General features: G+C 38.5%; 1 protein-coding gene across 12 annotated transcripts in view; it reads left to right on the top strand.

The window, feature by feature from the left end:
- Positions 1-21,701, top strand: part of TPK1 (thiamin pyrophosphokinase 1) — a 311,398-nt gene that overhangs the window by 199,667 nt on the left and 90,030 nt on the right. For 11 of the 12 annotated variants that reach the window (XR_010387697.1, XM_026121431.2, XM_064506634.1 and 8 more), the window contains one exon: positions 6,666-6,812. The exons of the other annotated variant lie outside the window; for it this stretch is intronic. Coding sequence is in view for 10 of the 11 variants with exons in the window: in XM_026121431.2 (XP_025977216.2) it covers positions 6,666-6,812 (147 nt within the window). In the remaining variant the exon portion in view is untranslated. The remainder of the gene's footprint in view (positions 1-6,665; positions 6,813-21,701) is intronic. 12 annotated transcript variants of the gene reach the window in all.

Genomic DNA, 21,701 nt, shown 5'->3' with positions numbered 1-21,701 from the left:
TCTTTTTTTTAGATTAGAGCATCAAACTATCAGACCACCGAATTTCATTATTGAGTTCAGGCCTCAGTAAAGAATGAGGATAGGTCTGTGAAAGTTAAACAGAAGCTTTTTATTCATCTCAGTTAAATTCCTGATAGTATTTTGCTTTGTTGGATTTGCTGTGGTTGATTTCCCTGCAACTCTTCCTTTTTTCATTCTTCTTTTTGCCATATTTAGACCTTTAACATGCATAAAGCTGATTAAGCTGAAGTGTATTTTATGCAGGAAAGTTTATTTAGCTTTACATTTTGGGGACAAAAGATCATTTTTGGCTTGATACATACTCAGCTGAAGACTTTATAAAAGCAACCTTTGGATTATGCTCTGGTTTTCCTTTAAGTAAAAAAATGACCACCAGAATTAAGTGAAATGTGGAATTTAAAGCTCACAAAGAACAGATTCTCTCAAAAAATATGGGATCACTTTTCTTCCTCCTTGAATTCTTGTTTTTCTTTTTTTACTCCTGGAGGGACTGTATGAAGAGGTTACAACCACGGCATGCCAAATACGGCTTTTGTGGGGGATATGAGCGGATATGGGATTGTTAAAGAGATTTTCTAAACTATTTTAGCGTAATCTTTTGCGGGCCACTTGCATTGCTACTAACACAAATTCAGGGCTTGCTTTCTTAGGGATTGTAGTTTATAATGATGAGTTTTAGTTTTCCATGGCAGTCATACCACAATATACACACTGTCAATTACAGTGGCTTAACTGTGGAGCAGTAACTTGCTAAGTCAGAATAGCTTGATACTTCTGACCGTCTCTCCAAAGTGTTTTAAAAAAGGGAAGTGAATGTAATGTTTGCAGAAGCTATGTAATTGATAGTCCTGGCATCTTTGTTCATGTACAGAATAAATGCATCAGGCTCAAAAATAGAACATGTTCCCCTCTTAAGCCTCAGTGAACAGATTGTGCTAGGAGTTGTAGTGCACTTTTGCCTACTCACAAAGGCATGGTAACAGGGTGAAGTAGGGACAGGTCCTTCACCCAGAAAATGTAAGGTCAGAAAAGAATCCCAAAGACCCTGATCTCTTTAGCAACGCAAATGAGGGAGCTGCGCTCCAGCTTATCAGCAGTAGTAGAAATGGAAATACTGCTATCCCTGTTTTGCCTGAGGCACAGGGAATACTGCCTGACCAAGGGCATGCAGGAAGGTTTAGCAAAAGAGCAAGCAATTGAATTCAGATTGTTTGGGGTCCAGTATGCATGAGTTTTGTAGATTAGGCTTCTGTAAGTTAAAAAGAAATAAGTCAATTGTTATGAAGTTTATACTCCACCACATTTATGCCGGACATTGTTCTATACTCCCACAAACTTTCCAAGTATCTATACAAGACAGAGAAGCCGAACACTGAAAATAAGTAATTTTACCTGAGATTTAAATGCAAGCCAAGTGTAGAACCAAAATTAAAATGTTTTGTAATACCCAAATCTGTGACTGTATTTTAAAATTAGCTCTCTCTTTTCCATCTTCTTATCATATATGCTCCTTGTTTTAAATAGATAAGTGCAATGTCTCCTATCATTAGCAGAAAGAATTAACCTCTCATTCAAAATAAAAAGCACTACCTTTAGAAAAATCACTCTGGTAAGAAATGTAAGAAAATGAACATAAGAAGCCAGAAATGCTTTGTGAAGGAGCTGAGAACTGACCTGGAACAACATAATGTAAGTATTAATGGAATTGGTGAGGTGAAAATGTAATTGATTGAAAGCTATCAGGTACAGAGATGGACAGGATCGCAGCCTTCAGCTCAGAGCTCTTACTTCCACCAAGAGTCAGACAGCAAGAATGACAGGCAAATTCCTGCTAAAGAGGATTCCACCTGAGGCAAGTTCGGGTGTTAGTACGCGACTGTGCACATCGTTCCAGTAAGAAATGAATCCATAGGTTTTATGGAAAACACTGAGACAATATAATCAACTAAAACTGACAGTATCTTACTATATATTCAGCATTGCTTGGGGGATTTTAATAGTTCATTAAATTTACATTGTGATTTTATTTTGTGGATGATATTAAAAAAAGACTGTGTTCTGACCAGCACAAGAGCACTAACACAGCTATGGGAGAGTGAGCTGGAATCTACTCTAGATCATTTGTTGTCTAAGATGTTTCTAGCTCTGTTTTAGAGTCTTCAGTACTGGAGGAAAGAGAAATACAGAAAGAATATACCTAATGTTTTCAAATCACACCCCGAGTTTGCAAAGTTGGCATATGAAGAAAAAATGCTTTTCTTGTAAACTGATCAAAATTGATAAAGTGTCGTGAAGCAATAATAAATGTAGCATTCACAACACCACTTAGTTGTTTTGTTCTCAGCATATAATATACTCCAACCGTATGGGTGTTGCTAGAATAATTATATTCTCTATGTCACCTTCCTCCAATATGTTAAATTAAAGTGATAGGCTTTGTGGCATGAGAAATGAAGAAAGATGGTGAAGGGTGAAGAGATGGCAGTGAAGTGACAAGATGATAAAAAGAAGCTGTGTTTGAATCATTCAGCCTGTATCTGACCTGGATCTGATCCATGCCTAATTGGCGTGGAAATATCCTGGGTGTTAGTGGATGGTGTCCTCGGTCATGGAGGAAGGCTTGTGCAGCGGTCCAGAGCTGTTCAGCATCCCGATTCCTGTTGCCTTCGCTTTTTGCTCTAGGGGAGGTCAGAGCTTGCAATTCATGCTAGTGCCGCCAGTTGCTGCCAGTAAACGTGTTTTCTTTCATGAACCCACTTCTCTGTGACTTGGGCATGTTTGTTTGAAAGTTATCTGACTGAAACAGCTCATGTGGAAGAACGTCCTTTGAGTTGTCTGTCCAGAGCCCTAACTGTAGCCTGGGGAGAGGATTTCTTTTCAGGGCTAAAGAGTGTAGTTTTGAGAAGAATGGGCAGCCTTTGCTGTCAGTTTGAGTGTCGGACTGTGCTTTTAGATGTCATGGTCGTGCTCACATTACAAAGCTAGGTATTGTACTCTTTTTACCTACCTCATGCAATTCCCAGCTTCCTCTGTCCTTTTACCTTTCTCCTTAAATATGTATTCCTCAGTTACATAACTGAAATCTTTTCTGTGTTTAACCCATCCATACCAGAAAGAGGAATCTTAGCTGGACCAGTTTGCAAAGAAAAAAAGTGTTTAACAAGCCTGTAAACAGTTTAAAGCAAATTGTGCATTTCAATAGTTTCCGTGAGAGAGGAAGCAGAAAACTAAGCAACTTCATACTGGCATGGTGGCAGCCTGTGTTCCCCTTGGTTACCCATTTTCTAAGGTAGAGGAAGAAATGTGTCTCTGAACTGCCAGTACAGAGTCTTTCTTTATCCTTCTCTTGTCCTCTTGACTACCTTGCTATTTGTTAGGAACTCCTAAAACCCTTTCTAGAGATACGGACGCGTAAGTGTATCATTTAAAGATGATTGAACCCCACCCTTAGATCCTCAACTTTTTCTAAATTAAAGCCTGATAGCCTTTAAAAATGCTATGCAATGTGTTTAAGTCAACTTATAGATAGTCCAGGCGAATACGATCCCCTCTACACTACGCTTGCAATGATCTAAGCTAATTCTTTGTAGTTTTTTAGGATTTTATATCCTTTATATCCTTTTTTTTTTTTCAGGAAATGAATAGCACTGTGTGAAAATAATTTGCGTAAGGGGGCTGGTGACAGGACATTTAAGTGAAGCATGGATGTTTCAATGGAAGTGCAGTGTGTTAGTCAAATGCTACCTGCTGGGCTGATTAGCAGTAACTGGGTATAATTCTGTAGCCTGTGTTAAAAAGGAAATCATACTGGAAAAATGAATGTCCTTTCCTGTCTGAAATGTGTGGATCCATAAATGTCCTGTGCATTATTATTCACTTTCCCTTTGTCTTATGGTCTAGAATGGCCGAGAGTCATGTTTGTGCTTTAGTAGAGTGAAAGGAGCAATGATTGCAGGGGAGGAACTGATTATTTTGTTAGTTTGCAGGGTTTTTTTTTTTTTTTTTTTTTTTTTTTTTTTTTTTTTGGAACAGAGGTGGTAGTTTGAGGATGAAATGGCTCCTGAGGTTTTTGTTGGACTAAGCCTCTTCATGTGTGTTTGTTAAACAAATAAAAATGGTGTGTATAGCTAGACCTTCAAATACAGGCTTTGTAAGTGCTACAATATCTGCATGCCTGTCACTGCTGCCAGGACTCTCCAGTGAAAGGCAGGGTTGCCTACAATTACAGAAGTGCATAGTCTGAGCTTTTCTCTCTGCCTGCTCCTCTGATACTCCAGCTGGTTTTGTTTGCATACCTGTCACATACTTACACTTCTCATTTTCACAAATCCACCTAGACCCTGAATAATAGTTACATTCCTTTATTGGATATCTTTATTAGCCTTCTCCTAATACCCCACAGCCCTGCTAATTTATGAATGCCTTTTCAACAGGCATGCTTCATGCAAGATTGGTTCTATTTCCTTTTTTTCTGTGCACCAATCTGCAAGAACACTGCAATAGTATTGAACAAGAAATAACATTTCTGTATTATTTCTGTCATGCATTACAGTATTTTTTGGTTATGTTTTTCTTCAACTTGCCATACTCTGCAGTATCACAAAAAGATGCAGTCAGTGCACTCATTGTTTCAGATAGGTCCTGTACTTTGTGCTAAGAAGTACATGTGTTAATAATAGAGTAGATTTTGTCTGACATACTGACAGTTTTACAAGAGAGAGAAGATGCATTCAGAATACTATTGCACCATTTTACATACAAGTAAGAGTGAACTCCATGATTCCTTCGTTCTTAAATTTTAAACGATAGAAAACGTTAGAGCCAAAACAAATAAGTTCACGTAAGGTGAAAAATATATGTAGTTGCTCAGCTTTTTGAAGAGTGCATCAGCTAGGCTAATATTTAAGCTCCAGTCCCCTTACTCACAAGAAAAGCATTATACATGTGGATTACTGATCCCTTGCAAAGCCACCTTAATTTCACTGTGGCTACAAGTGAATTTAGCAGACTGTTCTCACAGCCTCCATTAGGGTGGAGGGCTTTTTTACTGGTAGTCAACTGGTGAAGTCGAATGAAGAAGAGTGGTGTTCCTGGGGTTCTTTTTAGTAATATTATTTCAGAGAACTGATTCAACTTTGTTAAATCACAGTTGCCACCAGTCAAACAAAAGCAATTTGTTTCTACACTGGAATTGATATAATGAAAAATGTATCATGGCTTAGCCGGAGACACATGCTTTTTACCTTTTGCTGTTTTTAGTGATTTGTCTCCTGTTTAAGGATGGATTTTCCTAACATTTCATATTATATTGACCATATGTTAGATCTGTGCGATCTGTAATCTGCACAGAAAATATATGCTTTCTGCAGTAGAAGAGCTTGTAGGGTTTTTGTTTCAATGTTTGGTGTTAATATAACATATTATTTTGATCCAGTCTGGCTTCTCTACTGCTTTCCTTGTGGTGATGAGAAAGATAGTGTAATTCTTGACCAAATGGAAAAGAGCTTAATTTTCCTGCAAACAGATATTCAGCAGAATCGTAAAGTTCTAGCCCTGGTAATAAAAATAGAAGCTGATGTTATTAATACATCATTTCAGATACACAGAGCGCCATTATGTGACTCATGGGTTGAGTAAAACTTCATGTAATCACAGTGGCCATAGACTTAAAGCTCTATAAAGCTGGAAACTTCACCAGATGGCCATTGTCAACGCAGCTTCTGAAAGCTTTAGAGCTGCAATGTGTTGAGGCTCTAGACGTGACTTACGCAGTGGTAGCTTTTTAAGATACAATTACTGAGCACAACTGATCCACGCTACGAAAGTAATAATAATAATACTTTACACTCTGTGACCTGTCGTCTGAGGACCTAAAGGCTCTTGAAAAAGACTTTTAAGTATCTCCTTCCTGCTTATAGGAAATACAGTGTTCAGAGGCTTGAGAATAGGAGCAGCATCAGTCTGAGTCTGTGGCCTGCAGGCAGGTGATGCTCTCTGCAGGTCTGGGACTCGAACTGGCAGACTGCTGCTCCTCCTGGTCCTGGCACAGACTTGGGCTGGAAGCTCCCACTTCAGAAGCAGCTAGTACCTTTAGGCTTGAGTGGAGCCAGCCTGTGAGTGGGATTGCTCATGCATAAAATGCTGTGCAGTGGGAGCAAGAATGATGTAGAATGGCCCGAATTTGAAATTTGCCTTATTTCCTCCAGTTCTAAAACTGGGGGATAATACTAGAAGGGTGTTGAAATCTGGGGATGAAAGACACTAAAGCCCAGATACACCACACCTAATTTCAGGCCCTTACCTGAGGAGCTTAAATTTGGAGTGTTACATCTTATGTTCTATCTAGTCGAGGCAGATAGATAGGTACCTGCAAAGACTGGCCAGGATTTTAGGCAAAATGGTCATGTCCTTTGTTAAAGTACCATGCAGTGACCATGAATTTACTGAGCTTTAGTGCTCAGCTTAAAAATCACATAATGGTATTTATCAGTAATGGAAGTGAATGACTGTATTTGAGCTTTGCTTTTGTACAGTCAGTAGTTATTTTTTCTTTTTTCACAAAATGATTTTATTGTTGATTTTCAGGGTCTAAACGTCAGGCCTGAAAGTTCTCCTTTGGTGACTGTTTTTGTTTTATCTTTTAGATTGACGCAATTGTGGCTTTGGGTGGACTTGGAGGACGCTTTGACCAAATAATGGCATCAGTGGAAACTCTTTTTCACGCGACAAGTATCACTCCTTTTCCAGTGATAGTTATTCAGGAGTGCTCCCTGATTTACCTGCTTCAACCTGTAAGTGATGTGAAAAGTTTCTTTGTAATAAACCTGACCTTCCACCCATCCAGACCCTGTTGTCCTGGCACCATTAAATGCTCATTTTCTTAATTGTATTCTGTAGGGTTAGAGCCTAAATGTAAAATATATTACAGGGAAATGGTCAGCAAATTGTGTACCCTGCAGTCCTGTCTTTGAAAAGATCAATTTAATTTCTTCAGAGTAGATTTGTTTCAAAGGGGAGGAACAAAGAAATTAAGAAGGTGTAAAAGCTGAAATTGAGTAAATCTAGGATTTCAATTATAAATGAAAAAAGTCTTTAAACTTTTAAATTGGATAGCAGGAAGTTTAAATTTAGCACACAGCCCTTTTGCATGTTGATGCATATGGATGTCTGCAGTAGGAAAAAGAAAATCATAAGAGAAAGATATGAGGGAAGTCTTGACAAACATGCCAGGCAGAATTCTTATGTTGCCTGAGCTAGGCAGCTAGGATCAGCGAGGGGATTCATTTCAGATATGTTGATTTTATGGTTTTCAGGTCTGTTACTCCATTTATTGATTCATAAAATAACACATGCACAAGATCTTGCAGAGCTTCTGCTTTTAAGATTTAAATTAAAAGCAAATATAAGCATCAGAGGTCTTCTCTAACAGTGATTCATTTATTTGTTTGAAAATACCTTTCCCTGATGTCAAGGTTTCTAGAAGCTTACCTAACTTTTCCATTTTATCTTAGCTTATTTCATTAAAATAAATAACATTCACTGATAAATTTGACAAATGCTGCACCACACATGCTTCACTGTAATTTGAGAAAGGCATTAATAAGTTTCTATGAGATTACAGATTTAAATCCACAGGCACAGGTGCTGTATTAACAACTTCGAAGCACTCTGTCTACAGGAAAGATGGTAGGCACAGGAGCTCATTTGCCAGTATGACAGGGAATGACTGTGAACATTAGTTGCACAGCTAAATGGCTAGAGGCAGCAGAGTGAGGGAAAATAGGGCTAAAGGATAACTGTGGTTAAAATCTGAAAGCAAGGAGTAACTCACAGGTGGTTAACTTGCAGGTATAGTACTTCACTGATCACTGTAAAGTAATTTTAGGACACCTTTAAGAACACGTTTAACAGTTGAAATAAGATGAAGAATTCCCAGTTTAGCTTATAAAATATTTGCTTTGACTAGAAAAACTTTTTTTTATTTTAATTCATCGTTTCCATAAGTGACTTTTAAAACACCATTCTTAGAGTTTCTGTGAGAAGAGTCCTCAGTGAACAATTAACCTCTTTGCAACTTGAAAAAAAAAATCATGGTCTGTGTATTTAAATGGAGTTAAGGGTTGCCAGCTCTTTGGGTTTGCTGGAAACTTCTTTATGATGTTCTTCATTGTGCTTTACAAAAAGTATTTAATACTTTCTTATTGGTGGGGACAGCCGCACAGGGTATTATTTCTTTTCCACAGTTTCTGGCTGTCAAGCTGCATTGCCAGTAACTGACTTTATAACTTGAGGCTTTTTCTAGTATTCAGAAATAAAGGGCAGATACAGGGGGCAGGCATTTTACAACAATCTTATAGCTAACTTTGACACAAAATTGCATTTCATTGTTGGTTTAAACTTGTCACCGTCAGCATCTTCAGTCAACTGTCATGGTCCCTCCAGATAATGATGTTAATCCTTTATAGTTAAGATAAGATCAAATAAGCAGTTTATACACAGGAACAAACAAGGATCCTAAGCTTGGAAGTACTTTTTTTCCCATGGAGTTCGGCATGATATTTTCTCTTGTAAACAGCCACAATCATGGCATTCTCTCTCTTTCCCCTCTCTCCCCTTTGTAATTTAAAATCAAGGTAGGAGGGAGAGGAACACAGTGGGAGACAAGTGACTTTTTGAAATGCAAGTCTGGAAACTGTAACAAACGAAGCAGGGTCTTGAGATTCAAATGCTAATGCAAATGATAAAAGCATCTTGCTTCTCCCATAAAATATAGATCTAAAATGTTTCTCTCTTGGGGAAGAAGAATCTGATTTTTTTTTTTTTTTTTTTTGATTCTTTGGATAAAATATATGAGCAAAATGTAGCCCTATTTTCATTTCAAAATGAAATTAGATCTCTGCTCACTATAGCAGGAGACCATTTTATATCATGTGTACCTAGGCAGAGACTAAAATACTTTGATAAAGCAGCAAACTTGGTAATGCCATAACAGCCCTCGGAAGGATACAAAGGAGAAGAGCAAGTCAAGCCACTGAATTTTTAGCTACCAATGCAGGAACAAAGAGGAAGACTAAATGGGTGGATATCTTAATACACCATGAAAATGACTAATTAATTGCTGTAAAAAAGAGTTATTTCACATTATTAAAATATTGGTATAGAGGAGTACAGCTCATATAGGAGGAAAATATGAAAGGACAGAAGGCAGTCTGTATCAATATTGAACATACTTGTAAAGGTCTGTGGTGTTCTGGGAAACAGGCTTGTACCTTGCTAGAAATCTTAAGGGTGTCAGAGGAAGACAGCAAGGACAGTGCCCTATTTGGAATCTACTGTAGATGGCGGACCAGGTAAACAAAACCTTTTTTAATCAACCAATAAAATTACCCTAGTACTGAATATAAGTGGTAATTGTGGTTTTAAGTACTTTAAGTACAAGGCATCTCTTGGGAAGTATCACAGGCAGGCACAGACAATGCAAGTTTTTGAAAAGTTTTGGGAAAAATGTTTTGGCATGGAAAATGAAGAAAGCTACAAGGAAGAAGATTCTCATATTCATTTCTGACTTGTAGAGATGAGCTGTGCAAGCAGGGAGATGGAGAAGAGAAACAAGACTGGAAGGACTGCACCTCATAAATGTTTTGTCTGTCTTCATTGACTCTATAGAGAATCTGGGCAGTGGGATGAGAAGTAGCTATACATTGTGTACATCTGAATTGGAGACGTGAATTCCACTATTACAAATTATGAAATGAGTATTAAAAAGAAAAAAAAAGAGCAGGTATAAAATAAGATGCAGCTATAGAAGGGCCCAAACAGTAAGAAGAACAGTCTGCATCTGCGGAAGTTGTAAGATGACAGCAAAAGGAGATTTTATCACTTCTGGATGGGAAGGGAAAACTAATGACAAACAGCCTAAGTTTAATGCATCTTTTGCTCAGTCTTCACTAAAGCAAGATATTTCTTTGAGCAGATAACCAACATAGTTAACATCAAAGCCAAAGTCTTAAGAGTGTAAATTGCTTCAGAGAAAAAGTAGGTAAGAGATTGAGCTGCATTTGATTTTTGCCAACTCCAAGGGTAGTTACTAAGGGTTTGTGTGTGTCATGCTACACTAATTATGATAGGAGTTAGGGATATTGCGTAAGAGCCCCAGGAAGTGATGCTTGCTCTAAAGCATTTTCTGATGTGATGATTTATGTTTTTTTCTAAAAAAGGCATACTATCTCTGCACTGAATAGTCATCATATTTCTTTCTGTAGTGGTGGGGGTAAACCCTGAATTCTTAATGAGGAGTAATCACTCTTTATGAGCAGGGTGTTTTATGTAACAGTCCGTACATTTTATGCTTGAAATTTTGCTAATATCAATTACCATTAGAATATACCCTGGCTGAAGAGCACTAGGCCCTCAGAGTCGTGTTTATCATGCTAGCCATGCTCAGTATGAATGGCTTAAAGTTTCACATACATACTTTCTCATTTTCTGGTACTGTGCTTCTCAGGAGTACAGAAACATTAGCTTCTGTACACTGAGCATAAATTATCTTTTATCTGTGAGTTTTATGGCGGTTTGTAATACAAGGTAATAGGATTTATGACCAAGAAATGAGAAGATGTCCAAGAGTTAATGAGGCCTGTCTTTTACATTATACTGAGCAGAGTTGAGTGTTCCCCATGCAGGATTCCAGCATCGTGATGTAGGGGAGAAGTATTGCTACCTATACATGGAAATATGTTACAGCAGCATACTTTTGTCAGTTAGCTAACTCTTTTGAAAGTGTGTGTGAATACTTTGATAACCCTTTTTCTTACATACAGCTTTTCTTGTGACTGTCTTTCTTCCCTGAGAAAAATGATGAATAATTTATTATCATGCACAGGAATCCAGCACCTAAACATGAGGAACAAGAATCAGGAGTCCCATGACTTATTCTTGGCTCTTTACTACAATTTCACTGTGGAGAGATGGTCAAGGACTTAGTCTTTTGATCTCATAGCTGCTAGTTTGTGAAATGGGTAAAATACATGGCATGTACTTCTCTGAGCAGGTATTGTGAGGCTCGTTAATTTGTTGCAAAACACTCACATCCTAAGCTCTTCACTGAAGTGGAACGTAGTATTACTGCAAAAGGAACAACAATATTAATAAGCTTTTTTAATTAACATAAATATTGGTATGCAGTAGTCTGTACAGCTAATCGGTTCCAAGCATGGTTTTAGTGGGACCAGCTATCATTCTCACAGACGATGCCTGGGCATAGCTTGGGGTTAGCACAGCTCCATAACGGCTTACCAGATAGTTGAGATGACATCATCTTGTTTTGGAGGGCAAGAGAGAAAAGACATATGGATGTGAGCAGTGCTGTGCCAGTTGGCTGGAGGGCCAGAGGAGCCCTGTTTTACTTAATAGTGCAGACACAGAGAGACTAGGGGTAGAGTTCTGCTCCCAGATGCAGACGCTGCAATAGGTATAAGTGAGGGAAAGTACAAGACTGGCAACCTACTCTCCTGCGGTTTGTTGCTGCAGTTCTCTATGCCAATGGTTTTTGTTTTGCTTTGTATCCCTGCTTGTACCCTAAAATGTGATGGGAGGAGGTCCAGGGAACATACCTGCAATTTCGGAGTTTTCTTCTGGAAGCCAGTTCCGTGAATTTTATAGGAACTTTGGGGATGGGTTGTCAGATCAGTCCTGCACCACCCTACGTGCTTTAGGCTTTATGTGTAAGAAGCAGACCTGGCTCACACTGACATTCAGTGGAGAAACCCTTTGTGCCTGTGCCTCTTTTAGAAGATAATTTTTGAATTTGGGAAATTGCAGGGTAGCAATAGCGAAGTTTGTTGTATTACTGGTATATTTTATGGGTAGATTCAGTCGGAATAAGGTCCTAGTTGCCAAGGAAAGGGTGTATTTAAACATAAAGTATCTATTCCCCTTTTTGCTGAAAAGCTGTCTTTCCTGTTTGATTTCTGCTCTCCGAGAGAACTGTTGGAACTTAAACTGGTTGACAAAGCAGTGAGTCTCTGTCCTTTGATTTCCTTTAGGTCACTTGAATGAGCATGTAAGGAATTTTCAAGCATGTAGTTTGTGTTCCCTGATAAATACATCTTTTTTGGACTTCTACTATAAGAAAGTCAGCCATTCAGCTGGGAATAAAAACTGCCAGTGTCAAAAATTTAGCAGTGGAAAAGGCTGACTTGAGTCCTTCCTTGAGAGCCTGACTCCTTCACAATAATCCTCGAAACCCCTGCTGAAAGGAATTTGTGCTTCCAGAGCTTCAGTAGCGCATTGAAATGGCTTCTTACAAAAAAGTAGCAATGTCGGTAGTTTAGCTACCTCAGTAGTTAGTTGTCTTCCTTGCCTTTACCCCCTCTTTTTGGGGGGGGGGGGGGGGGAACCCTTGAGTTTGCTATGACTCAACTTCTGTCTTTAAAATAAATGAGTCAAGACTGTTAGAGTTAGAGCCTGTCTTTTTTTCCTTCCTTAGGAAAATCCCACTGGGCTAATAATAATTCACTCTCACTGTGTGTTTTTGCTGTGGCCCTGTATAAATTGAACCTTCAAAAGGCCCCAGGTCCAAATCTTTGACCTGGGTTTATTTCATGATAATTTATGACTATCAAGTGGTGGTGTTACATATTCACCACAGGATCCAAATTTATTGGTGATCCAAATTTAGTTCATTTTTTGTCATTCACATCTTGAGAACTGGGGGAGATTTACTAGCTCTCTTTATTCTCACTGTTACCAAAGGAAAATTCTAGTGGAATTTTCTCTTAACAGTTAAATACTATATAGCTTAGCGCTATTCCAGCATCAGCAAACATGTGGTATGAAATACACAAGTTATACAGTATCTTAGAAATAATAATTAGCTTTTGAAGCACTATTATCCTTTCATGCAGTTTATTTAGCATCAGTTAAAAAGTGCAATCTGCATCAGCTTCATGAAGCATTTGGAACAATCCTGATCTTTTTTGTGAGCTTGGTTGCACAGGGTGACATCTAATACCTGTGAATTCCTTCTGTATAATGAAGATGTATGCAAAATATTTTAAAATTTTATACAGCTGATCCTGCAGCCTTTGCTTAGACAAACACTGTGGTAAATTTCTAAGTCAGTTTGCTAGCTTGTATATAACCACTTAAAAATCTTTCAGGAGGGAGTGAAAAATACCAAACCATCATTGCCAAGTGAAAAAGAAGTGCAATAACTAGAATTTCTTATAATTGCAATAAGTATTCATAATTCTTAAGAAACAAGTAATACTCTGTGTCACGATAGGTTAATCACACAACTGTTTTTGAGTTCCTATCTTAATGGTTGTCTTGCAAAGAAGACTATGTAAGGAGTAGTGATCTAATTAGATCACTTGTTTATTTCTAAATTCTGGAGTCATCCAATTTGTTTCTGAATCAATATTTGGTGTTAGATAAGTTTCAACAATTTTTCCACTCACAATTTTTAAGTCTTTGTGAAGATTTTTAATTAGTTCCCACAGCAGTTCATGCATGATCATCTAAGAGCATCTCGAATCTAAATAAAGCTCTTTTGGGGCAGTTCCTGCTCTCTGTTGTTGCCCTTAGCTGTTGTAATGTGATTTTGTTAGTATGATAATATCTATTTTGTTGTTTGATGGAAACTAGGAGAAGCTTTCTGTTACAGAGCTAATTTTCTCAGAGCTGGGATTTTTCCCAGCACTGTCAATTGCTTGTGTTTTCTTTGAAATCTTAATCCCTCTGTTCATCCCCACCTTTAAAAAACTTCTTTCTGCAGTGCTCTGATACTTTGCATTTTTGTGAGTGATGTAGTATTAATAATTTTCTTTACCATAAAACATTTCTTCTGCTGGCCGATGGGAAACGAGGCATCAGTTATCTTTTAATTCATTTTAAAAGATGTTGATTGAAATAAACATTAAGAAGAGTAGGTGCTGTGGCCCTGATTTTGGCATTTTTGCCAAAAAAAAGGCCCTGATTTTGGCTTTTTTTTGCCAAAAAAAGGCCCTGTGACCCCGATTTTGGCATTTTTGTTATGTTGTTCCCATATTTGGGATTCCCCTCCACAATGCTGCAGTATTATGATAGGGATGTTAAGTGAGCTTTAGGAAAGGTGTAGAGCTAGAAGAAACACAGCTTGCCTCTATTTCCGTAAGAAACTATGGAACAGGTCTGAAAGAGCAGAATGATAACAATTGCTTGCTTTATGTTGAAATGATCATCAGCAAAATAAATGATGATGTCTTTGACATTTGCTTATCTCTTGGAGTTAAAACCTAAATTGAGATAAATGGAAGGCTGGTAAAACTCTCCTGTGCTGGGGATAGCGATAAACAACAGGACCACAGCAGTTTTTTGACATCCTGTTTGTCCATTCAAGCTTTCCTCTGAAACTAGACAGGAGCATGTGTTTAGGTATATATTCACTCTAGTTTTGTTTCTGTTTTTTTTTTTTTCCAGTTAGGACTTTGATCCTATACTAGGTTTTTTCAGCAAACTAAAGAATTCCCAGGCTTTCTGTATATAGTTTTTTGGGTTTTTTTTTTTACTTTTTTTAAAATGCAGGAAAACAGCAGATTAAATGACTTAATATTGATGCTATAATTGAATCAACATACATACATGGATAATTTAGATAAGCTTTCTACCAGGTGCTGTGCTTTTTTACTTTCAAAAAGAAAAATGATTCAAATGCTTGTCTATATGAAGATCTCGTAGACTGGTATTTTACACATTAGTTTTGTAGTATTTTTATGATTACTGTTGTGGTTTAAAATATTTCTCTACCATCTGACACCTCAGGAGGATAATACGGTATTTCGAAGGTTTAAGGTCAACCATAAGCTAAGACATCAGACAGTTTGGCCCATTAAGACCTTTTTCTGCATTTGAAATGCCCACTGTAGCTGCTTTCTGAAGGCTTACTCATCTTAGTACCAGTTTCAAATTAATGCTTCCTTATCATGAGATTTTAACAAGAATTAACAAGTGGCAATGAAAATTCCACAGTATTATCTTCCATACTGCATCTCTGCAGTTTTCTCTGATCTTCTCTCTTATTCCTCCTTCCAGTTGCTTTCAGAATACCCAGTGCCATCTTGGTCAGACTATACCTTTGACCTTTACAATCAAATGAGTGTGTTCACTTTTCTTCAGTGGTTCCCAAAGGTGGTCTGCACATATGTTAGGAACTTACATCTTTCCAGCTATCTTTACATTGATAAAGCTTAAATAAAAGTCAGTTCTTTGAGGCCATAGAAAATTTGTCAGTCCTCTTTTGATGAATCAATTATAAATTGCATTATCTTTGTCCTTTTTAAAATAATTTTTCCAGAAAATTATTCAATTTTCTTCCCACCCAGCTTTTCTTGCATATCTCTTCCTGTTCTCTAGTTATGTATTTTCTGTGTAGGAATGTGTTCCTCTTTTAATTTTAGTTCTAGTTGCTCCTAGCTTGTTTTCTTTATCCTTACTTTTAAAAGAGATCCTCTTCCTTTCTACAGTAATGTCCGTTACTGTATACTGTGCTAACTTCTTCAAGTCCAACTCCATTAGAGGAATCTTCATCCAGTTCACCGTCTCATCATTTCAGATGAAGTAATAACCAAGAAAGATGCTGTGAGAACTCTTCTTGAAAAACATTAGTTTTATTCGATTTTTTTAGTGACTGTTGGCAGAAAAAAAAAAAAAAAAGCCTTTCAATACAGCGTTTTAAACCATCAGCTGGCTCTTTGCTCCATTTAACCTAACTTTAGCATTCTTCCTTCTCTTCCTGAAAAGTACCAGTAGCCCCAGTATATGTTACCGGTTGTTCAGTAGAGACTTTCCTGAGGTGCTTCCCACTCAGAAGCAAGCAAGATTTTGGTCTTAGCCGATTCCTGCATTTTTTAGTTAACAGATTTCTCTGCCCTCCAGAAGAATAGATATATTATTAAGCATTTCTTATAGACATATTCTAAATCAAGCTAGTACATGTTTTTAAGCTCTGTAACCAATAGTCTATTGGCTCTGCCCTTCCCTGGTGTTTTTCCAATTAGAAAATTTTCTCAGCTCTGTACCCTCATTTGTGATCTGCACATCACTTTGATTAATTGCATCATTCCATTCACAGCGGATTGTTTTCAAACTGCAGTTTAAATGATATCTTTTCCCATAGTTTTCTCACAAAAAAGTCAGTCACAGTTGTATTTATTTATCATTACATTTTTCTCTTCCCACTGTTTTGACCGCCTGAAAAATGCCTTCTGGTCAATCCAAAAACATTTTGGTGATGATGGTTTTTAGTGTATTTTTATTTTTTCTGTCTCTCTCTGCTTCAGTTCTTCTTGAACTGCTAACGTGAAACAATGTGAGATTCTATGCTGGATTTTTTGCCCCAGACCCCACTTACGAGGAGTTTTCCCAATTTCCTGCTCTTCATCTTATGTAACCATTTGTTCTTTTGTTTTAACTTCTGAATCATTAATGATGAGATTTGTGTTTCAGAGCATTATTCATTTTGTACCCATAGATCCCAAACTCTTCCATTAGTACCAAGATTGTATCTTGTTACAGCTTTTATAAACTTTTGAAAAATTTACATATGCCTAAAAGGGGTAATTATTAACACTTTCTGTGATTTGCCTAATCAGAGGCCCGTCACCTTTACTGATTAACCATCCTACAGCTAGATCTTCTTGCTCTTTCTACTCTTGTTTCTTGTTTTCTTTTTTTTCCTCTGATTTTTCTTGAATCCCATCGGCCATCTTTTCTCAGTGCATCATAATTTCTTAATTTTCTTCATTCATTTCTGTGAAATATATTCTTGTTTTTACTTAAGCAGCCAGTGCTGTCCTAAAGATTTTTACAGGACTAATCTTCTCCCAATAATTGCATTTCATGTAATCTCTTTCTGTGCCCACGACTGCTTGTGGTATGAAGTATTAATTTATCAGTGCTCTTTCATCATTCTGACTACATCTCTTCCTCTTGGGTCTCACAATGTTCTCTCTTGGTTCTGCAGTCAAACTGTGACCATTGTGGCCTCATATATGTACTACTGGAAACTATTGGGTTGATGTCTAATGCAGGATGCCTATGAATCACCCTTAAATATTGCTGTGTAATAACTCTTTCGTCAGCTTCGTTATATTGGGTAGGGTGACTTGGGCACCTGGCGCCTGCCTGGTTTCCTTCCAGTGTGATTGCTGTGTGCACCCAATAGATGCACAATAAACACACCAACCCCAATCCAGTGAGTTCACAGCATCGGCAGAGAAACCAGATGAAGCATAAGACAGTTAAAAGCAGCGTCTTGGCCAAAGTTACACTGCATTTCAATGGAGGATGTTAGAATACAGCACAAATTTCTCAAGTTCCCGGATGTTGCGCTGCCCATTAAATGACATTGCCTCTCTTAGAGCATCTTACTGCTTTTCGTGAGGTGAATTTCACCAAAATTTTCTAGAAATAGCTTTCCTCTTTGAGAAGGACTCTAGTGATGGTTTGGATGTATGGGATTTTTCACTCTGTCTGTCATTACAGTGAGTTCTGTAGGGAAACTGGCAGGTATCAGAAGTCTGTAATCTGTAGACAGAGCCTCCCCTGGAAAGAAAATGAATGTCTGAAGAATTTTATTGCACATTATTAAAAATGTAGCAGGGAAAATCAATATTATTGTTTCTAGACAGAATGTAAATGGAGGTGAAAATGGAAATGATATTAGGTGATAAATTAGTATCCTCCGCAAAACCAAAAAAATCAGAATGTTAAATACTTAATGTTTGACCAGTGCTTGAAGGGTTGGTGGACTCCTTTAGAGGAAAACTGAAAAATGTTGCTCTCTGCTCAGATCTGAGCACTGGATTTAGTTGAAGATGCAGAAGGGAAGCATCCATATTCTGGCTATATTTGAAAATACCTTATCTCTTAAATTCAATCCCTCTGTAAAATTGCTGAGGCTTTTCCAATCCCTTATAGTATCACTGTTAATTCTGTGTCTGCCTTGGCGGTGGTGTCAGCTGCATTGATTGTCACCATTTACACTTATTGTTAAAAAAGGATCAGTGCAGAAGGATTATAGTTAGTAATAACTGAGGTTCTGGTGAAAATGCTGTACTACCCTGATAAACAAGATTTAGCTAGAACTATTCAGCCTTGCCATGGAAGGTGATTTACTTTGCAATCTGAATTTTCTTTGTTTTGGTAACAACTGTTTAATTACTCCAGCACTCGCACTCTCTACTGTAATGGAATATCCTGTGAAGTGCAGAGATCAGGGATTGCATCTTGCAGTGTCTTTTAAAGCTGCGATTGGTGCAGAATGCCTGTCACCCTCAAGTCAACTGCAACTGAAAATACTTGCTGACAGTGTAGCTGGGCCCAATGAGCCGTGGGAGCATGGGCTTCCTACTCCTTTCCCTAAAATAAAGATATTTAGAGTGAATGTTTCTGTTAATAGCAAAAAAAAAAAAAGGGTGGGGGGAGGGGAAGCTTGTAATTTCTGGCATCAGGAGAAAGGCTCCTTCTCCATCCACAGATGTAAATTTACAGAACTGGTACAGTGCCCTATTGTCCAGTGAAGGGGAACAAGCTCTTCTTAGGAGCACCCTCAGGACATGAGTTGAGCAATAGCACCAAGAAGCAGCATCAGGTGCGAGTGACTGGTGATACCCTTCTTCAGGAGACTGAGGCACCCATCTGCTAATCAGACATGCTTTCACAGGATGTTTGTTGGCTGGTGTGGGCCAGGATCCAGGATGTTGCAGAGAGACTGCTGAGGCTCGTCTGGCACTTGGAGTGTTACAAATTGTTGCTCATCAGCATGGACACCAGTGACACTGCCAAGGGAAATCTGAAGTAAATCAAGAGAGACTACAGAACTCTGGGGCAAAGGTGAAGGACATGGGAACCCAAGCAGTGTTCTCCTCAATCCTTTGGGTAAGGGGGAAAGGCTTGTGTAAGTGCAGGCCACATCTGGCAAGTTAACAGCTCACTGCGTGGCTGGTGTCACGAGCAGTGTTCTGGTTTTTATAATCATGGGTTCCTTGAGGAATGAGGACTGCTAGTGACAGACAGGATTCATTTGACAAAGTCTGAGAGAGCGTCTTTGCCAACAGGCAGGCCAGCCTGGTGAGGCGGGTTTTAAATAAGGTATATCAGGGGATGGCAGTGACAGCTTGTAGTTAAGCGAAGGAGTGGAGATAAGTACAAGCAACAGGGTAGTGGGAGTAAGAGAGCCCTCAGGAAAGATAAAACAGGTCAAAAGGGAGCCCACCTCAAGTGCCTATACACAAATGCACTCAGCCTAGGAAACAAACAGGAGGAATTAGAGCTCTGTGTTCAGACAGAGAACTTTGAAATCATTGGAATAAGAGAGAAGTTGGTGGGAGAGCTCATATGACTGGAGTTCTGTGACAGATGACTCCAGCTCTTTGGGAAAGACAGGCAAGGAAGGAGAGGAGAGTGGTTGCTTTTTGTGGGAAAGAGCAGATCACAGTAGGTGAGACAGAGTAGATGAGACAGAGGCTGACTAGTCAAAATCCTAATCAGCCTGATCTGAAACCAGGGTTGACTCTGCTTCAAGCAAGAGGCAATGCTAAATGACCTCCCAAGATCCCTTCCAACCTAAGTGAGTCTGTGTTTCTATGATACTTGCAGAGATGCAGATAGATTCGAGATGGGTATTAGAGTCTTTATACAAGAATCTGGTCAGAAGAATCTGGAGTCTCCTGATATGGAAGACTGTGTGGCAATACTTGGAAATAACGGTTCTGTCCTCTCTAATCCCTGTTCATTGTTCAGATATCTTGTGAGGGGAGACTTGTTTTAGTCTCTTGTTTAACTTTGTAAAACAAATGGTAGAAGAAGTGATTGCTGTCTCTAAATTCATTAAAGGAGTAAATGTCAGGGAGATAAACAGTCTTTTTAAGCTAAAGGCCAATGTCAGAACTGGAACAAATTGGTTTAATCCAATGATGGAAAAAATTTCAGTTGGAAGTTAGGAAAAAAGTCCCTAATCATTGGTTTGATGAGTTTCTACAACAACTTTCTGAAAGAGAATAACATGGAGGAGGGGGACAATTAGAAGTGGAGCTCATTATGTACATTTCATATTGCACGATATGATATCTGCTCATCCTGGAAACTCCTGTCAGTCCTTTTTTCCCAACTGAGAAAAAAACACCAGCATAAAACTTCAAAGACATGCCAAAATGCAATTTTATGTAGATGTTGTGTTTCTGACTGTCCTTCATTTCCTGCTTTTTGTGCTTGAAGCTCGGCATTCCTATTAGTTGTTTTGAACGATGAGGTGGATTAGCCACAGTGTTCGGTGGCCACCCTTTCGGCACTGGTGGTTTGCGAATGGTTAGCATTAGTTCCAACCTCAGCAATGGAGGCTGTTTCACAAATGTAGTTCCCTTTTACTTTTTATTAACTATATCCTGAAATCTAGGCATCACTTTTGTGTATACCACAAGAAATCATAAATATCCAAGAGTAGCTTAGCAATCAGGGAAGTTAAACTAGTGTGAAAGTGTATACCTTTTGGCTAGGAGTGTTAAAAGTACAGAATAAATTTAAGCATATGGCAAAGCAGGTTAATGAAATATAAGCATGTGCTTAAGCACTTTGTTGAATTGTGGTCTACAGATGTAAGTATCATATCTCCTCTGGTCTGTAGTTCTAAATTAAGATGTTTCTGTATTTTCCCATCCATATGACACCCAGTGATACTTCATTGGAAATATCTGCATTTCCATGGCACCAACATCTATTTCTGAATGGTTAGTTTTCACTGAAAGTTCTGCTCTGCTGTTAATTGAATTATGGCCTTCAGTTTCAGGAGGTACCTGAGGCACAGGAAGGAGCAACACCCAGAGGGGAATCTTCTTGTTTTGATGAAAGAATAAATTATTGCATTGCATAATAATGAGTTTGCAGAGTTCTCTTCTAGTAACTAAAGTGTTGGCAATGGAATGTGCCCTTGCTTTGTGAGTTGGAGGTCTTCCTACCTCATAGCAATTTAAAGATTTTTAGATATATATATATCTAAAAGCTGTATTACAGCAGGTCTCTCTCCTTAGGCTCTTAATAATGAGGTCACCTTCTTCACTCCTTTCTCAGATACTGCATTGCTTTTGATGCAGGGAAAGGAAGAAGCCTCTCTAGTAAAATGGGACATTTTTCTTCTCTTTGTAACCACCAGCAGTTTTTCTTCCGCTGGGGAGGTACTTCAGAGTGAAGTAAGAGCAGTTGAAGGTCTGGAATGAGTCTTCTGTGGCAAGAATACCACAGGGAGAGAGTCTCATTAGCTGCTAGCTTGCTGAATTTCTTTAAGGAGGAGCTGCCTATCTCCTTTATGTCAGAGGAACCTGGGATCTGGAAAGAAAATTGGTAATGTATTCACTGTACGTAAGGGATCAGCTGAAACTTTGAAGCAATTAAAAGAGCACCAAGGTGGGGCCCAGTAGGTCTGTGAGGGAACAGTATGTCTCTGGGTAAAGTCCCAGACCCTCCTGTCCATTCAGGATTGCTTGGGAGACATTTCCATGTGTTGTAGGTATGCAAGCTATTGCAGGCTGCCTTAACCTACCCATGCTCACTGGTTCTTGAAATCTCATGGTGACTGTGGAGAGTCTGGAATAGTCCTGTTCTGGAAGGTAGATGGCCACAGAGAAAACTCTTGGGGGGCCTCAGTT

This window comes from Dromaius novaehollandiae, chromosome 2, assembly GCF_036370855.1.
Source record: "Dromaius novaehollandiae isolate bDroNov1 chromosome 2, bDroNov1.hap1, whole genome shotgun sequence".
Classification (NCBI taxonomy): Eukaryota; Metazoa; Chordata; class Aves; order Casuariiformes; family Dromaiidae; genus Dromaius; species Dromaius novaehollandiae.
Note: the sequence above shows the minus strand (reverse complement) of the source record. Positions and strands in the feature narration are given on the sequence as shown.